This window comes from Nerophis lumbriciformis, linkage group LG06, assembly GCF_033978685.3.
Source record: "Nerophis lumbriciformis linkage group LG06, RoL_Nlum_v2.1, whole genome shotgun sequence".
Lineage (NCBI taxonomy): Eukaryota > Metazoa > Chordata > Actinopteri > Syngnathiformes > Syngnathidae > Nerophis > Nerophis lumbriciformis.
Genome location: NC_084553.2, coordinates 10,413,451 through 10,433,701, shown reverse-complemented (window position 1 = coordinate 10,433,701; position 20,251 = coordinate 10,413,451). Strand labels below are relative to the sequence as shown.

The 20,251-nt window shown below is 43.5% G+C and overlaps 1 protein-coding gene across 3 annotated transcripts in view; it reads left to right on the top strand.

Annotated features, from left to right (window-relative positions):
- The window catches only part of LOC133608457 (uncharacterized), a 444,769-nt gene that overhangs the window by 59,942 nt on the left and 364,576 nt on the right, over positions 1 to 20,251 (top strand). For all 3 annotated transcript variants that reach the window (XM_061963698.1, XM_061963697.1, XM_061963696.1), the window contains exon 2: positions 20,051 to 20,094. In XM_061963698.1, coding sequence (XP_061819682.1) covers positions 20,062 to 20,094 — 33 coding nt within the window. In that variant the 5' untranslated portion in view covers positions 20,051 to 20,061. The remainder of the gene's footprint in view (positions 1 to 20,050; positions 20,095 to 20,251) is intronic.

Sequence of the window (20,251 nt, the reverse complement as noted above, 5' to 3'; positions counted from 1 at the left end):
AGGTGGTATTATTAAATAAATGTCGGTGTTTAGCAGGACCGATAATCAGCATTTCCGTTTTCTTGGCGTTGAGTTGCAAGAAGTTAGCGGACATCCATTGTTTAATTTCATTAAGACACGCCTCCAGCTGACTACAATCCGGCGTGTTGGTCAGCTTTAGGGGCATGTAGAGTTGGGTGTCATCAGCATAACAATGAAAGCTAACACCGTATTTGCGTATGATGTCGCCTAGCGGCAGCATGTAAATACTAAAGAGTGCAGGGCCAAGAACCGAACCCTGAGGAACTCCGCACGTTACCTTAACATAGTCTGAGGTCACATTATTATGGGAGACGCATTGCATCCTGTCAGTAAGATAAGAGTTAAACCACGACAAAGCTAAGTCTGACATACCAATACGTGTTTTGATACGCTCTAATAAAATGTTATGATCGGCGGTATCGAAAGCAGCGCTAAGATCAAGAAGCAGCAACATAGATGACGCATCAGAATCCATCGTTAGCAGTAGATCATTAGTCATTTTTGCGAGGGCTGTCTCCGTAGAGTGATTTGCCCTGAAACCGGATTGAAAAATTGTTATGTTTTAAACTTCATCTCTCATGTTTCCATTATAGCTCATCATAAGGCCTTTTTCCACCAAAAGTTCAGGAACTTTTAAGTTCCTGGAAACCTTTAGTTCTCGGAACTATAGGTTCCTGTGTGGTTTGTGTTTCCACCGCATTTCACAGTTCACAAATCAGGCCGATAACGTACGGAGGAGCGGTACAGTACCGTATTTTCCGGACTATAAGGTGCACTTAAAATCTTTATTTATTTTTTTTAACTCGACAGTGCGCCTTATAACCCGGTACGCCAAATGTAAGTAATAAGTTTGGTTGAGCTTACCCACCTCGAAGCTATTTTATTTGGTACATTGTGTAATGATAAGTGTGACCAGTAGATGGCAGTCAAACATAAGAGATAAGTGTAGGCTGCGCTAGGATGGCAATAAGACTCAAGTAAAAAAACACCAACATTTTATATGTTCCATTGAAAATATTGAAAGTTACACATGGCGTTAAAAAATCTATCAAAATGTTTTAGTACGACTTTGGTAAGCTATGAAGCCGCACCGCATAGAAGTATTATCATGGTGTGTGTGTAAGGTAAGACATTATCTGGGGTTTTGTTTCGCAATATTATGCAAAAGCAAATTTTCTTACCTTCTGGTACCTTGCTGATCTGTATTTGGGATCTGCATAAATCCTGAAAAATTGCGGGCGTCCGCCTTTGTAGTCTGTGCCAATGCCGTAGTCCAGTGTTTTTCAACTACTGTGCCGCGGTACACTAGTGTGCCGTGAGATACGGTCTGGTGTGCCGTGGGAGATTATTTAATTTCACCTATTTGGGGTAAAAATATTTTTTCCAAACCAGTAATTATAGTCTGCAAATGATGTGTTGTTGTTGAGTGTCAGTGCTGTCTACTCGACAGAGTAACCGTGTAATACTCTTCCATATCAGTAGGTGGCAGCCGGTATTTAATTCTTTGTAGATGTCGGAAACAGCGGGAGGTAGTGTGCAGGTAAAAAAATATCTATTGCTTAAACCAAAAATAAACAAAAGGTGAGTGCCCCTAAGAAAAGGCATTGAAGCTTGGGGAAGGCTATGCAGAACGAAATTAAAACTGAACTGGCTACAAAGTAAATAAAAACAGAATGCTGGACGACAGCAAAGACTTACTGTGGAACTAAGACGGCGCCCACAAAGTACATCCGAACATGACTTGACAATCAACAATGTCCCCACAAAGAAGGATAAAAAACAACTGAAATATTCTTGATTGCTAAAACAAAGTAGATGCGGGAAATATCGCTCAAAGGAAGACATGAAACTGCTACAGGAAAATACCAAAAAAAGCCACCAAAAAAAGCCACCAAAATAGGAGCGGAAGACAAGAACTAAAACTACACACGGGAAAACAGCAAAAAAAAAACTCCAAATAAGTCAGGGAGTGACGTGACAGGTGGTGACAGTACACCTACTTTGAGACAAGAGCTATATTGATGCATGCTTGGTTATGGTTTAAAGTCATACCCAACAATTGCGACAACGACTTTTTACTTTCAACTGAGTTTCGTTTTATAATGATTTCTGCTGGTGGTGTGCCTCTGCATTTTTTTCAATGCCAAAAATGTGCCTTGGCTCAAAAAAGGTTGAAAAACACTGCCGTAGTCGATAAGCTTCTTATTTTTCTCTATCTTCTTGTTATGGGACATTCATCCTCCACTGTTGCCATTTCTAATATAAAGTAGCGTAAAGTTCTTACTCATATCTGTCAGTAAACTCGCCATGAAAGTGCTAAAACATACCGGTATAGTGAGTATACATTATTCACCCAAGGAACTATAGTTATTAGAGAGTTCCGGTCCTTGTTCCTTTCGGTGTTGTTGTTTCTGGATGAAGCGATGCTGATCCGTTATTGATTGAAGTAAAGTCTGATTGTCATTAAAACAGTTAGCTCCATCTTTTGATACTTCTTCCACTCCCGTCCTTGCACGCTACACCGCTACAACAAAGATAACGGGTGTCTCATTCAGTAAAAAAATTTACAATTCCATTCCGTTTTTAAGGCGGTCTGTCGTAATCTTTTTAGCATTCAGTGAGGTTTTGTATTAGTGTTCCTAAAAATAGATATACCGGCCCACAGACACGTTTTTTTCTCTGAATTTGGCCAAAATAATTGCCCAGGCCTGGTTTAGACCCTGCCTCAGAGTAGGAGCTAAAATGGTTATAGGATCTGAGGGCCATAGTCCCTAGTTCCCATAGGTTATAGGAACTCCAAAAAGTCCCTACAGTCGAAAAACGACTAATGTTTTAGTAACGCCACCCAACTGTGTTCAACCGATCAGCGGTCGACGGCAACGCCCGCTCCCTTTAAAATTCCTGGAACTATTCGACAGTCCCATTCCGCTACTAGGAACCAAAACTTGTTACTGAAGAATTAAATATACTCGGGTGGTTTTCGGTGGAAACACGGGGAACTTTATTTGGAAAAGTTCCTTCGGTGGAAAAGGGCCTATAGTCAGCCTCTGTGTACATTAAAGGGGAACATTATCACCAGACCTATGTAAGCGTCAATATATACCTTGATGTTGCAGAAAAAAGACCATATATTTTTTAACCGATTTCCGAACTCTAAATGGGTGAATTTTGGCGAATTAAACGCCTTTCTATTTTTTGCTCTCGGAAACAATCCGCCATTTTCTCACTTTCGTCGGTGTGTTGTCGGAGGGTGTAACAACACGAACAGGGACGGATTCAAGTTGCACCAGTGGCCCAAAGATGCGAAAGTGGCAAGAAATTGGACGAAATTTGTTCAAAATACGAGGCTGTGGGGAAAGCCGACGAAATGGTCAGTCGTTTGTTCCGCACACTTTACCGACGAAAGCTATGCTACGACAGAGATGGCAAGAATGTGTGGATATCCTGCGACACTCAAAGCAGATGCTGACATCAACTCCAAAACTGGACAGATCAGCTTTCAGGAAAAGAGAGCGGATGAGGGTATGTCTACAGAATATATTAATTGATGAAAACTTTATTCATTACTCGCGGTTTTACGTAAATTATATATACCAATCATTTAGCTTAAAAACATTTATTTTTTTCAATCATTCGAGTACATTCGGGTAGTCTTGTGTAATGCAGTATTTTGTGTCTATTTAGGTATGGTTAACCTGAGTGCTGAAATCGTGGAAAAATATATGTTCTTAGCGCGCCTGAAATGGGCTGTCTGCACTCTCAAAGTGCATGTTGTTGCCAAATGTATTTCATATGCTGTAAACCTAGTTCATAGTTGTTAGTTTCCTTTAATGCCAAACAAACACATACCAATCGTTGGTTAGAAGGCGATCGCCAAATTCGTCCTCGCTTTCTCCCGTGTCGCTGGCTGTCGTGTCGTTTTCGTCGGTTTCGCTTGCATACGGTTCAAACCGATATGGCTCAATAGCTTCAGTTTCTTCTTCAATTTTGTTTTCGCTACCTGCCTCCACACTACAACCATCCTTTTCAATACATGCGTAATCTGTTGAATCGCTTAAGCCGCTGAAATCCGAGCCATGTTTGTTTGTATTGGCATCACTGTGTGACGTCACAGGAAAATGGACGGGTGTATATAACGATGGTTAAAATCAGGCACTTTGAAGCTTTTTTTAGGGATATTGCGTGATGGGTAAAATTTTGAAAAAAACTTCGAAAAATAAAATAAGCCACTGGGAACTGATTTTTAATGGTTTTAACCCTTCTGAAATTGTGATAATGTTCCCCTTTAAGCTCAACTTTTAATCCGTTCTTCTTTCTCCTTTAAGTCAACAGCGCCTCTGCTGGTTGCAGCCAAGTAACGCACACCATTTTGTTACAATTTACCTCGATTAATTCACTATAAATTCCACACGATCCAATTATTAATTAATATGCCTCTCCATAGTGTCCACCAAGCAGGTACAGTCAACCTACGTTCAGCATAGTATGGTACAGTTGCTTGGTCAGGTTTGTGTTTCCTTCACAACAAAGTAAGCAAGAAACATAGTTTTGGTCCCGCCTTAAAGCCTGTGGTATTTTTTAATTCTTCTCATTCTTTAAAATAATTACAGCCAAGGAAGACTGTCAGACACTCATCTGCGGGCCAATTAAAGGACAAAAGTGTGTCCAACTCCACCCAACCGAAGAACAATTAAACGTGCTTGACGTGTTTCGGATCGGCTAATGTGAGAGAAACTGAAATGAACAGTGTAGTTTGGGTGTAAGTCTAAAAAGATGACCCCACCCAAGCTATTAATAATCTATTTCCGTTGCTGTGACAACAAGAAGACAACATTGTTTGCAGTGCAGGTTGGTATGATCTTTAGACCAGTTAGGAAAATAAGGTCCTTGTGGCACTCCTTTGTCAGGAAAGTAAAATGGTCAATGACTCATAGCCATTTATTTGCTAAGTCCAAGAGATACCCCTGGAAGGACGTTTTGTTGACGCCATGTTTTTCTACCGATCTTTTTTAAAGGGGAACATTATCACAATTTCAGAAGGGTTAAAACCATTAAAAATCAGTTCCCAGTGGCTTATTTTATTTTTCAAAGTTTTTTTCAAAATTTTACCCATCACGCAATATCCCTAAAAAAAGCTTCAGAGTGCCTGATTTTAACCATCGTTATAAACACCCGTCCATTTTCCTGTGACGTCACATAGTGATGCCAATACAAACAAACATGGCGGATAGAACAGCAAGATATAGCGACATTAGCTCGGATTCAGACTCGGATTTCAGCGGTTTAAGCGATTCAACAAATTACGAATGTATTGAAACGGATGGTTGTAGTGTGGAGGCAGGTAGCGAAAACGAAATTGAAGAAGAAACTGAAGCTATTGAGCCATATCGGTTTGAACCGTATGCAAGCGAAATTGACGAAAACGACACGACGGGAGAAAGCGAGGACGAATTCGGCGATCGCCTTCTAACCAACGATTGGTATGTGTTTGTTTGGCATTAAAGGAAACTAACAACTATGAACTAGGTTTACAGCATATGAAATACATTTGGCAACAACATGCACTTTGAGAGTGCAGACAGCCCAATTTCAGGCGCGCTAAGAACATATATTTTTCCGCGATTTCAGCACTCAGGTTAACCATACCTAAATAGACACAAAATACTGCATTACACAAGACTACTCGAATGATTGAAAAAATAAATGTTTTTAAGCTAAATTATTGGTAAACACAGTTTATGTATAATAATTTACGTAAAACCGCGAGTAATGAATAAAGTTTTCATCAATTAATATATTCTGTAGACATACCCTCATCCGCTCTCTTTTCCTGAAAGCTGATCTGTCCAGTTTTGGAGTTGATGTCAGCAGGCCAGGGAAGCTAGGGTCGATAGGGGGTTTAGCTCGCTCGTCTGCGGGAACAAACTGATGCCATTGCTTGCCGTGCTACCGAGGTCCTTTGTCCCTGAATTGCTTACACACTCCGGCAGATTCAATGGGGGTCTGGCGGCAGATTTCTTTGACTTTATCGTTGGAAATGCATCTGCTTTGAGTGTCGCAAGATATCCACACATTCTTGCCATCTCTGTCGTAGCATAGCTTTCGTCGGTAAAGTGTGCGGAATAAACGACTGACCATTTCGTCGGCTTTCCCCACAGCCTCGTATTTTGAACAAATTTCGTCCAATTTCTTGCCACTTTCGCATCTTTGGGCCACTGGTGCAACTTGAATCCGTCCCTGTTCGTGTTGTTACACCCTCCGACAACACACCGACGAAAGTGAGAAAATGGCGGATTGCTTCCCGATGTGACGTCACAACGTGACGTCATCGCTCCGAGAGCGAATAATAGAAAGGCGTTTAATTCGCCAAAATTCACCCATTTAGAGTTCGGAAATCGGTTAAAAACATATATGTTCTTTTTTCTGCAACATCAAGGTATATATTGACGCTTACATAGGTCTGGTGATAATGTTCCCCTTTAACGTAACAAAGTGCTTATTAGTTGCCTACAGGTGTGTTCTAAATTTGTGGGGATTTGACTCAAAACAATCTAAATAGGGGTACAGGTAAATATCGGGCAGAAAGTTATGGGGTTCGTATCAAAAATGATGACGTTGTACCGACAGGCCTCGAATTTTAACTTTTTAAGGTCAAGGCAAGTGTTGCCTTAAAGGAGGGCTCATATTTTAGGGCACCAAGGCAAACATTATTTCTTTTATGTTAAAATACTGAACAGATGTTTATTGGGATAAGGTAAACATCTGTTCAGTATTTTAAAGGGGAACATTATCACAATTTCAGAATTGTTAAAACCATTAAAAATCAGTTCCCAGTGGCTTATTATATTTTTCGAAGTTTTTTTTCAAAATTTTACCCATCACGCAATATCCCTAAAAAAAAGCTTCAAAAAGCCTGATTTTAACCACCCGTCCATTTTCTTGTGACGTCACATAGTGAAGCCAACACAAACAAACATGGCGGAAAGAACAGCAAGCTATAGCGACATTAGCTCGGATTCAGACTCGGATTTCAGCGGCTTAAGCGATTCAACAGATTACGCATGTATTGAAACGGATGGTTGTAGTGTGGAGGCAGGTAGCGAAAACGAAATTGAAGAAGAAACTGAAGCTATTGAGCCATATCGGTTTGAACCGTATGCAAGCGAAACCGACGAAAACGACACGACAGCCAGCGACGCGGGAGAAAGCGAGGACGAATTCGGCGATCGCCTTCTAACCAACGATTGGTATGTGTTTGTTTGGCATTAAAGGAAACTAACAACTATGAACTAGGTTTACAGCATATGAAATACATTTGGCAACAACATGCACTTTGAGAGTGCAGACAGCCCAATTTTCATCAATTAATATATTCTGTAGACATACCCTCATCCGTGCTCTTTTCCTGAAAGCTGATCTGTCCAGTTTTGGAGTTGATGTCAGCAGGCCAGGGAAGCAAAGGGTCGATAGGGGGTTTAGCTCGCTCGTCTGCGGGAACAAACTGCTGCCATTGCTTGCCGTGCTAGCGGGGTCCTTTGTCCCTGAATTGCTCACACACTCCGGCAGATTCAATGGGGGTCTGGCGGCAGATTTCTTTGACTTTATCGTTGGAAATGCATCTGCTTTGAGTGCCGCAGGATATCCACACATTCTTGCCATCTCTGTCGTAGCATAGCTTTCGTCGGTAAAGTGTGCGGAACAAACGTCCAATTTCTTGCCACTTTCGCATCTTTGGGCCACTGGTGCAACTTGAATCCGTCCCTGTTCGTGTTGTTACACCCTCCGACAACACACCGACGAGGCATGATGTCTCCAAGGTACGGAAAACAGTCGAAAAAACGGAAAACAACAGAGCTGATTTGACTCCGTGTTTGAGAAAATAGCGGATTGCTTCCCGATGCGACGTCACATTGTGACGTCATCGCTCCGAGAGCGAATATTAGAAAGGCGTTTAATTCGCCAAAATTCACCCATTTAGAGTTCGGAAATCGGTTAAAAAAATATATGGTCTTTTTTCTGCAACATCAAGGTATATATTGACGCTTACATAGGTCTGGTGATAATGTTCCCCTTTAACATAAAATTAGGGATGTCCGATAATGGCTTTTTGCCGATATCCGATATTCCGATATTATCCAACTCTTAATTACCGATACCGATATCAACCGATACCGATATATGCAGTCGGGGAATTAACACATTATTATGCCTAATTTGGACAACTAGGTATGGTGAAGACCTTAACGTGGTAGAGGAGTTTGCGTGTCCCAATGATCCTAGGAGCTATGTTGTCCGGGGGCTTCCATGCCCCCTGGTAGGGTCTCCCAAGACAAACAGGTCCTAGGTGAGGGATCAGACAAAGAGCAGCTCGAAGACTTCTATGGAAATGCAAGAACCGAGACTCAGATTTCCCTCGCCCGGACGCGGGTCACCGGGGCCCCCCTCCGGAGCCAGGCCCGGAGTTGGGGCACGATGGCGAGCGCCTGGTGGCCGGGCCTGTCCCCATGGGGCCCGGCCGGGCACAGCCCGAAGAGGCAACGTGGGTCCCCCCTCCAATGGGCTCACCACCCATAGCAGGGGCCATAGAGGTCGGGTGCAATGTGAGCTGGGCGGTAGCCGAAGGCAGGGCACTTGGCGGTCCGATCCTCGGCTACAGAAGCTAGCTCTTGGGACGTGGAACGTCACCTCGCTGGGGGGGAAGGAGCCTGAGCTAGTGCGCGAGGTAGAGAAGTTCCGGTTGGATATAGTCGGACTCACCTCGACGCACAGCAAGGGCTCTGGAACCAGTTCTCTCGAGAGGGGCTGGACTCTCTTCCACTCTGGCGTTGCCAGCAGTGAGAGGCGACGGGCTGGGGTGGCAATTCTTGTTGCCCCCCGGCTCAGAGCCTGCATGTTGGAGTTCAACCCGGTGGACGAGAGGGTAGCTTCCCTCCGCCTTCGGGTGGGGGGACGGGTCCTGACTGTTGTTTGCGCTTACGCGCCAAACAGCAGCTCAGAGTACCCACCCTTTTTGGATTCACTCGAGGGAGTACTTGAGAGTGCTCCCCCGGGTGATTCCCTCGTTCTACTGGGGGACTTCAACGCTCATATTGGCAACGACAGTGAAACCTGGAGAGGCGTGATTGGGAAGAATGGCCGCCCGGATCTGAACCCAAGTGGTGTTTTGTTATTGGACTTTTGTGCCCGTCACGGATTGTCCATAACGAACACCATGTTCAAGCATAAGGGTGTCCATATGTGCACTTGGCACCAGGACACCCTAGGCCGCAGTTCTATGATCGACTTTGTAGTTGTGTCATCGGATTTGCGGCCTCATGTTTTGGACACTCGGGTGAAGAGAGGGGCGGAGCTTTCTACCGATCACCACCTGGTGGTGAGTTGGCTGCGATGGTGGGGGAGGATGCCGGACAGACCTGGCAGGCCCAAACGCATTGTGAGGGTTTGCTGGGAACGTCTGGCAGAGTCTCCTGTCAGAGAGAGTTTCAATTCCCACCTCCGGAAGAACTTTGAACATGTCACGAGGGAGGTGCTGGACATTGAGTCCGAGTGGACCATGTTCCGCACCTCTATTGTCGAGGCGGCTGATTGGAGCTGTGGCCGCAAGGTAGTTGGTGCCTGTCGTGGCGGTAATCCTAGAACCCGTTGGTGGACACCGGCGGTGAGGGATGCCGTCAAGCTGAAGAAGGAGTCCTATCGGGTTCTTTTGGCTCATGGGACTCCTGAGGCAGCGGACAGGTACCGACAGGCCAAGCGGTGTGCGGCTTCAGCGGTCGCGGAGGCAAAAACTCGGACATGGGAGGAGTTCGGGGAAGCCATGGAAAACGACTTCCGGACGGCTTCGAAGCGATTCTGGACCACCATCCACCGCCTCAGGAAGGGGAAGCAGTGCACTACCAACACCGTGTATGGTGCGGATGGTGTTCTGCTGACCTCGACTGCGGAAGTTGTGGATCGGTGGAGGGAATACTTCGAAGACCTCCTCAATCCCACCAACACGTCTTCCTATGAGGAAGCAGTGCCTGAGGAATCTGTGGTGGGCTCTCCTATTTCTGGGGCTGAGGTTGCTGAGGTAGTTAAAAAGCTCCTCGGTGGCAAGGCCCCGGGGGTGGATGAGATCCGCCCGGAGTTCCTTAAGGCTCTGGATGCTGTAGGGCTGTCTTGGTTGACAAGACTCTGCAGCATCGCGTGGACATCGGGGGCAGTACCTCTGGATTGGCAGACCGGGGTGGTGGTTCCTCTCTTTAAAAAGGGGAACCGGAGGGTGTGTTCTAACTATCGTGGGATCACACTCCTCAGCCTTCCCGGTAAGGTCTATTCAGGTGTACTGGAGAGGAGGCTACGCCGGATAGTCGAACCTCGGATTCAGGAGGAACAGTGTGGTTTTCGTCCTGGTCGTGGAACTGTGGACCAGCTCTATACTCTCGGCAGGGTCCTTGAGGGTGCATGGGAGTTTGCCCAACCAGTCTACATGTGCTTTGTGGACTTGGAGAAGGCATTCGACCGTGTCCCTCGGGAAGTCCTGTGGGGAGTGCTCAGAGAGTATGGGGTTTCGGACTGTCTGATTGTGGCGGTCCGCTCCCTGTATGATCAGTGTCAGAGCTTGGTTCGCATTGCCGGCAGTAAGTCGGACACGTTTCCGGTGAGGGTTGGACTCCGCCAAGGCTGCCCTTTGTCACCGATTCTGTTCATAACTTTTATGGACAGAATTTCTAGGCGCAGTCAAGGCGTTGAGGGGATCCGGTTTGGTGGCTGCAGGATTAGGTCTCTGCTTTTTGCAAATGATTTGGTCCTGATGGCTTCATCTGGCCAGGATCTTCAGCTCTCACTGGATCGGTTCGCAGCTGAGTGTGAAGCGACTGGGATGAGAATCAGCACCTCCAAGTCCGAGTCCATGGTTCTCGCCCGGAAAAGGGTGGAGTGCCATCTCCGGGTTGGGGAGGAGATCTTGCCCCAAGTGGAGGAATTCAAGTACCTCGGAGTCTTGTTCACGAGTGAGGGAAGAGTGGATCGTGAGATCGACAGGCGGATCGGTGCGGCGTCTTCAGTAATGCGGACGCTGTATCGATCCGTTGTGGTGAAGAAGGAGCTGAGCCGGAAGGCAAAGCTCTCAATTTACCGGTCGATCTACGTTCCCATCCTCACCTATGGTCATGAGCTTTGGGTTATGACCGAAAGGACAAGATCACGGGTACAAGCGGCCGAAATGAGTTTCCTCCGCCGGGTGGCGGGGCTCTCCCTTAGAGATAGGGTGAGAAGCTCTGTCATCCGGGGAGAGCTCAAAGTAAAGCCGCTGCTCCTCCGCATCGAGAGGAGCCAGATGAGGTGGTTCGGGCATCTGGTCAGGATGCCACCCGAGCGCCTCCCTAAGGAGGTGTTTAGGGCATGTCCGACCGGTAGGAGGCCACGAGGAAGACCCAGGACACGTTGGGAAGACTATGTCTCCCGGCTGGCCTGGGAACGCCTCGGGATCCCCCGGGAGGAGCTGGACGAAGTGGCTGGGGAGAGGGAAGTCTGGGCTTCCCTGCTTAGGCTGCTGCCCCCGCGACCCGACCTCGGATAAGCGGAAGAAGATGGATGGATGGATGGATGGTATGGTGAAGATAAGGTCCTTTTTAAAAATAATAATAAAATAAAATAAGATAAATAAATTAAAAACATTTTCTTGAATAAAAAAGAAAGTAAAACAGTTACATAGAAACTAGTAATTAATGAAAATGAGTACAATTAACTGCTAAAGGTTAGTACTATTAGTGGACCAGCAGCACGCGCAATCATGTGTGCTTACGGACTGTATCCCTTGCAGACTGTATTGATATATATTGATATATAATGTAGGAACTAGAATATTAATAACAGAAAGAAACAACCCTTTTGTGTGAATGAGTGTAAATGGGGGATGGAGGTTTTTTGGGTTGGTGTACTAATTGTAAGTGTATTTTGTGTTTTTTATGTTTATTTAATAAAACAAAACAAAAAAATGATACAGATAATAAAAAAAACGATACCGATAATTTCCGATATTACATTTTAAAGCATTTATCGGCCGATATTATCGGACATCTCTACATAAAAGTGTTTGAATGTGAGGCATTAAAAGCCACAAAATGCAACGGGTCCATCAGACCCACAAACGCTGGCTGAGTAACAACAATATGAACATTAAGGGTTAAAAAAAATGACAATATGAACTTAAGTAAACACAATACTGTCTGAGCAACTAAGATGTTCAATTTTGCATATTGAACCTACAAGATGTGCTCTCTTAGAACAGAGTGATTGTTCTGTACTGAAGTGTTTTTACAGTAGCATTCAGGGACCGCTGAACAGAGTAGGACCGCACAACGGCCGCCAGAAATAATAAATAAAAATGATAGATTTTAATTGTTGTGCACTTTTCACTTGAGAGCTACAGTACACCCCAGTATATAAAACAATACAAGCTTGGCCATTAAACAGATAAAATACTAAGACTAAAACAGTATCAGTGAAGCATAAGAAACACAACTCATGCAAAATAGTGGATTTTCTAACACTGTGTCTATTCATTTAATGATAAAATATACAGTAATTTGGTCAACATATTTCACTGTTTGTATAACCACTTTTTGAGCATTTTATAACAATAACAATAATAATGATATGATAATTTTGGTAATGATAATTGTGACTCTGCCTCCAGGTGTGCACAAACTACAGTTAAATCCGATTTTCAAAAAAGATAGATATCGAAGAAAAATCCTTAGATTATCCGCACCTTTTTATAAGCAGCAGGGTTCAAAGCGGAATTTACGGTACATTAGGCTGTACAAGAAATGTTAAGGGGCCCATGTTGGGGTTTGATATAGCGCCACCATGTGGTGTACTTGCACAGGACATTTTCCCCTTTTTTTGTGAGTTACATCATCTACTTAGTGGCCTAGTGGTTAGAATGTCCGCCCTGAGATCGGTAGTTTGTGAGTTCAAACCCCGGCCGAGTCATACCAAAGACTATAAAAATGGGACGCATTACTCTCCCTGCTTGGCACTCAGCATCAAGGGTTGGAATTGGGGGTTAAATCACCAAAAATGATTCCCGGGCGCGGCCACCGCTGCTGCCCACTGTTCCCCTCACCTCCCAGGGGGTGATCAAGGGGATTGGTCAAATGCAGAGGACACATTTCACCACACCTAGTGTGTGGTGACAATCATCCATCCATCCATCCCATCCATCTTCTTCCGCTTTTCTGAGGTTGGATCGCGGGGGAAGCAGCCTAAGCAGGGAAGCCCAGACTTCCCTCTCCCCAGCCACTTCGTCCAGCTCCTCCCGGGGGATCCCGAGGCGTTCCCAGGCCAGCCGGGAGACATAGTCTCCCCAACGTGTCCTGGGTCCTCCCCGTGGCCTCCTACCGGTCGGACGTGCCCTAAACACCTCCCGAGGGAGGCGATCGGGTGGCATCCTGACCAGATGCCCGAACCACCTCATCTGGCTCCTCTCGATGTGGAGGAGCAGCGGCTTTACTTTGAGCTCCCCCCGGATGACAGAGCTTCTCACCCTATCTCTAAGGGAGACCCCCGCCACCCGGCGGAGGAAACTCATTTCGGCCGCTTGTACCCGTGATCTTGTCCTTTCGGTCATAACCCAAAGCTCATGACCATAGGTGAGGATGGGAACGTAGATCGACCGGTAAATTGAGAGCTTTGCCTTCCGGCTCAGCTCCTTCTTCACCACAACGGATCGATACAGCGTCCGCAATACTGAAGACGCCGCACCGATCCGCCTGTCGATCTCACGATCCACTCTTCCCTCACTCGTGAACAAGACTCCGAGGTACTTGAACTCCTCCACTTGGGGCAGGGTCTCCTCCCCAACCCGGAGATGGCACTCCACCCTTTTCCGGGCGAGAACCGTGGACTCGGACTTGGAGGTGCTGATTCTCATCCCAGTCGCTTCACACTCGGCTGCGAACCGATCCAGCGAGAGCTGAAGATCCTGGCCAGATGAAGCCATCAGGACCACATCATCTGCAAAAAGCAGAGACCTAATCCTGCAGCCACTAAACCGGATCCCCTCAACGCCTTGACTGCGCCTAGAAATTCTGTCCATAAAAGTTATGAACAGAATCGGAAGACATGGTGACAATCATTGGTACTTTAACTTTATTTGTTAAAGTTGTGTCCTTGGGTGGAAGCAGAGGACACACGTCCAAAATGAATCCAAACAAAAGTGCATTGTGCACGACTTATCAAAGCTATGCGTGGAGTCAAGAAGCCGATATCTGTCAAAGAGCACTTAAGGCAAGAGGATTAGACCGCAGAGTATTATTAGAACCACTGATTATCCCCTTACCCTGATCCGTCTAATTCTCATCGGGGCCGTTTTATTCCGCACAAATTAAAAAAAAATATTTGCAGAAATGATGCAGAGTCTTTAATGTTCTCTCTGATGAACGCTGACCACCAGCTAGTCCAGACGGTGAAAAGAACCAGTCCTCCAAGTGATCTCTTAACGCTGTCCAAAGTCTCTCATTGGACATTAGCTTTAATTACAGAAGGGGGCTCCAAGACCAGGGGAATCAAACATGAGCCCCTCAAATCCTCCGAGCTGATCTTCCTGGCGCGTAGTAGCCCCCGTGCGAGGCACAGGAGTGTGTTTGGAACTGGCTAATGACATTTTCACTTCAAACTGGCAGATGCTAGAAGGTGGTGGAAGTCCTTAGCAGCCCCCGGTGAATGTTCCACCTCATTTTGACGCAAGTCCTCCCCCTTCAGCTGTCCCTGAGCAATCGAGGCCAGAGAAGATGGGGCAGTTTTGGCTAGATGAGTGTGTGTGTGGTCTGCACTATTAACCCCCCCGCAGTGTTGAGGAGGGGTGCCAAGTCGAGCTTAACCGTCACCTCGTCAGCAGCAATGTAGTGATGCTTAAAGAGGAACTGCACTTTTTTGGCGAGGGATTTTGCCGATCGTTCACAATTACAAGACCCAAAACCAGTGAAGTTGGCACGTTGTGTAAATGGTAAATAAAAAACAGAATACAATGATTTGCAAATCCTTGTCGACTTATATTCAATTGAATAGACTGCAAAGACAAGATATTTAATGTTCCAACTGAGAAACTTGTTGTTTTTTTGCAAATAATCATTAACTTAGAATTTAATGGCAGCAACACATTGCAAAAATGTTGTCACAGGGGCATTTTTACCACTGTGTTACATGGCCTTTCCTTTTAACAACACTCAATAAACGTTTGCGAACTGAGGAGACCAATTTTTTAAAGCTTTTCAGGTGGAATTCTTTCCCATTCTTGCTTGATGTACAGCTTAAGTTATCCAACAGTTACTCCGTTGTGGTATTTTAGGCTTCATAATGTGCCACACATTTTCAATGAGGGACAGGTCTTGACTGCAGGCAGGCTAGTCTAGTACCCGCACTCTTTTACTATGAAGTCATCATACACAAAAGTGCACTCATAGCTTGTTTTAAAATGTCTCTGACAATCTTGCACTTTCTGTTTTGGAAATGACATGAATGTTTGTGCCACTGCTTAATAACTGTTTAATAAATACACTTTTGGTAAATTTACTTAGTTGGGATTTCTCTCTCTGCATGAAAGTTTAAAAGTAGCATATATTAATGCAGTATGAAGAAGAACGTTTTAATGTAGACTAGGGATGTCCCGATCCGATATTTGGATCGGATCGGCCGTCGATATTTGCAAAAAAATGCGTATCGGCAAGGCATGGGAAAATGCCGATCCAGATCCAGTTTAAAAAAAACTCCGGTCCTTGTTTTCCAACGCACCGATTTAAATAATATATTCCACTTTTCTGCTGCTCCCTAATTTCCGTTCCGCATTTTCCAGCACACCTTTAACACATCCACAGGTCTGTGGATTCTCACGCAGTTGCTTTTAGCTGCTGGCATTACACGACAGGCTCTTCTCACTCTTTCCTGTGTCTCCCTCTCACAGACAGCAAGCGCACCTTCTTACACACGTCACATACTGTCACGTCATACGTCACATACTGTCACGTCATACGTCACATACGTATACGTCCTCCCCGAGCAGAGAGGTAGCAGCATGGCTAACATTAGCTGTGATGCTAGCGCAGCCGGGCTAGCAAACTTCCCTCTAGGGCAGTGGTTCTCAAACTTTTTTTGTCATCCCCCACTTTGGACAAGGGGGAGTTTTCAAGCCCCACCTGCCCCCATCGCCCCAACAGAGTGCTAATGCCAAGCTTTAACATTTTCAAATTTATTGACCATCAAGTTGTATACATTCAAACTCAATAACATAAAATAACATCAAGTTCAATAATAAATAAAATAACTGTGCAGTTGTGGTATAACTTGCATTAAGTTCAATAATAAATAAAATAACTTCTATCAAGTCCAATAATAAATAAAACAAAAGTGTTATAACTTGCATCAAGTTCAATAATAAATCAAAACAAGTGTTATAACTGGCATCAAGTTCAATAATAAATAAAAAAAAGTGTTATAACTTGCATCAAGTTCAATAATAAATCAAAAAAAGTGTTATAACTTGCATCACGTTCAATAATAAATCAAATAACTTGCATCAAGTTCAATAATAAATCAAAAAAGGTGTTATAACTTGCATCAAGTTCAATAATAAATCAAAACAAGTGTTATAACTTGCATCAAGTTCAATAATAAATCAAAAAAAGTGTTATAACTTGCATCAAGTTCAATAATAAATTAAAAAAAGTGTTATAACTTGCATCAAGTTCAATAATAAATCAAATAACTTGCATCAAGTTCAATAATAAATAAAATAAAAGTGCCACTTTGCAATCTTTGCAACAAAAAAAAAGGAGGAGCTATGCATTTGGCAAGACAGGGCAAGTGACAGCACTTTTCCCCGGGAGAGCCACCTTGCTTCACTGTGAAACAGCACTGCTGTATGATCAGCTCCCATTTCCTCACACAGTGCAGAGAACAGTCGCACTTTCAGTGGTCGTGTTTTGATCAAATTTACCGCGCTCACAACATCTGTTAAAACCTCATTGAGTTCGGGGCTGAGCTGCCTTGACGCGAGTGCTTCCCGGTGAATGACACAGTGTGTGCCCGTCAGATTTTTGTTTCTCTGCAGGCGCTGGCTCTGGCTCGACGACCTTTGAGGTGCGAGTCACAAATGTATATATTTGTGTAATTGTGGTCCACACATTAGCCTGCTACCCATCCGCGCGAAAGTTTGTTCCGCTTAGCCCCGCCCCCATTAGTTACTGTTGCTATGTCTGTCAAACTTTCGCTCCTACCGAGAAATTTAAAGCCTACAGTAAAAATAAGTACCGGTAATTTCCATTTATTTATATAGCGGATTTCACAGACAGAATCACAAAGTGATTTACAGTGTGTATAGAAAATGAAAGCATAGTAAAAAAAAAAATCTAAGAATATAATAATAAAAAAATTTTTTTTAAGTGAAATTTCCTCCCGTTCCTCGCGCCCCACCTGTCATGTCTCTATTCCCCACCAGTGGGGCGCGCCCCACACTTTGAGAAACGCTGCTCTAGGGTGCGCACCTGTGCAATTGCGCACTGCAAATCTATGCCACGCACAATTAAAATAAAAAAATAAGCGCATAACAATTTTCGACACACGGACGCGCCAGAGAAAACAGTTTTCGTCATCATTGTTCAAATATTGTAACGTCTGTCGAGACGCTTATCTCCATTCGGTGCCCCACACCCACACCATCAAAATGCTGAGGCAAACATTTCCAGATCAACACCGTATGAAAAAAATAGTGATTTTTTTAGTTGTGATTTTTTTCTCTGCATGAAAGTTTAAAAGTAGCATATATTAATGCAGTATGAAGAAGAATGTTTTAATGTAGACACATAGAATAATCATACTGCTGTGATTATATGCATCAAGTGTTCATTCAAGGCTAAGGCAAAATATCGAGATATATATCGTGTATCGCAATATGGCCTTAAAATATCGCAATATTAAAAAAAGGCCATATCGCCCAGCCCTAGTTCAATGATGCCATTTCTGTTTGTCATGTATAATTTTGTCTATTTTATGTTTATCCTGGAATAAACAGGTCAGTTTCTTGTTACCAACCATTGTGTATTATTCAAACTCCCCTATTTCAGCTGGCTAGTTGTTATCAAGAGTACTAAAACCATTTTCAACATGATTCTGACAACTAAGTAGGCTAAATAACTTTAAACTTTAATACATGCTCGGATAGGCCAGTATCGGATCGGAAGTGCAAAAACAATATCGGTATCGGATCGAAAGTGCAAAAACCTGGATCGGGACATCCCTAATGTAGACACATAGAATCATTATACTGCTGTGATTATATGTATCAAGTGTTCATTCAAGGCTAAGGCAAAAAATCCAGATATATATCGTGTATATCGTGTATTGTGACATGGGCTAAAAATATGGAGATATTAAAAAAAGGCCATATCGCCCAGCCCGAATTAAGAGTCTTCCCTCAATAACTTCAGAATTATTGCTCATTAGTAACCCCAACCCTTATACGTTCCCCTAGTGTCCAAATAACTGTAAATTAAGTCTTTGTTACCGTATTTTTCGGACTATAAGTCACAGTTTTTTTTCATAGTTTGGCCGGGGGTGCGACTTATACTCAGGAGTGACTTATGTGTGAAATTACCGTAAAATATCAAATAATATTATTTATCTCATTCACGTAAGAGACTAGACGTATAAGATTTCATGGGATTTAGCGATTAGGAGTGACAGATTGTTTGGTAAACGTATAGCATGTTCTATATGTTATAGTTATTTGAATGACTCTTACCATAATATGTTACGTTAACATACCAGTTGGTTATTTATGCCTCATATAACGTACACTTATTCAGCCTGTTGTTCACTATTCTTTATTTATTTTAAATTGCCTTTCAAATGTCTATTCTTGATGTTGGGTTTTATCAAATAAATTTCCCCCAAAAATGCGACTTATATGTTTTTTTCCTTCTTTATTATGCATTTTCGGCAGGTGCGACTTATACTCCGGTGCGACTTATACTCCGAAAAATACGGTAAATACATATATACACATGTAAATATATACATATATACACATGTATATATATATATATATATATATACATATATACACATGTATATACTGTATATACATATATATGCATATACATATACACATGTATATACATACATACATACATATATGTATATATATATATATATATATATATATATATATATATATACATGAATGAACACATGTGGAGTTATGTACTTAACAAAAAAAAGGTGAAATAACTGAAAACATGTTTTATATTCTAGTTTCTTCAAAATAGCCACCCTTTGCTCTGATTACGGCTTTGCACACTCTCGGCATTCTCTCGATGAGCTTAAAGAGGTAGTCACCTGAAAGCGTTTTCACTTCTTATTGTACGGTACTTAGAATATGTTCCCCATACTAAAGTGTTACTACCATTTTAAAACAAAAAATATATGTTTTTCCCCCTTCTTTCCCATTTTCATACCTTTTTTTAAAAAGCTCCAGAGAGCCACTAGGGCGGCGCTAAAGAGCCCGGTCTAACAGTACAGTCTCTGTGTGTCATGACAAAGAATGCAACAAAAAAAAAAATCACTAAGCCCTTTGTCAAGAAAGAATGTGCTTTTTGATCATTGGTAAAGTACGCCTTACAATCAACTACCCGATAAAAAATGGACCAGCGACCTATTCCGAGTCCCGTGTCCTGACCCACGTTTGTTGATAAACCCTGCTCTAAACCACCAGTGAACGGTTTTAATGCAGAAGGTGTGTGTACATGTGGACCTTAGCTTAAGTGTAAGCGAAATTCAATTGCTTTTGAATTGCTCTTGATACTTCACGCTTTGCAGAGACATTCCAAACATTATGAACGTGCCTGTTTAAAAAAAAAAAAAAATCTCCTAAATTGCATTTTGTGAATTTTGAGCTACTTGCGCGGCCCCCTCCGCCCGGAAAATATGTTCTTGCTTTATTTATATCACAAGATCTTGTGTTTATCCACCTTGTCTTTTATCTTTGCAGTTCCCGGGGACATGAAACTCACTCCCCAGCAAGCTCCACTGTATGTAAGTATCACAATTCCGCTCCAAACTTACTCATTGAAGCCCGTGTAAACAACCTGGCCTCGGTCTCTCGACGCCCCACCGACAGGTCTCAGGTGTAATGAGCGCTTTTTTATCATGGCGCACACTGCTATCTGCAACCTTCTGTTCCGTGATGTTG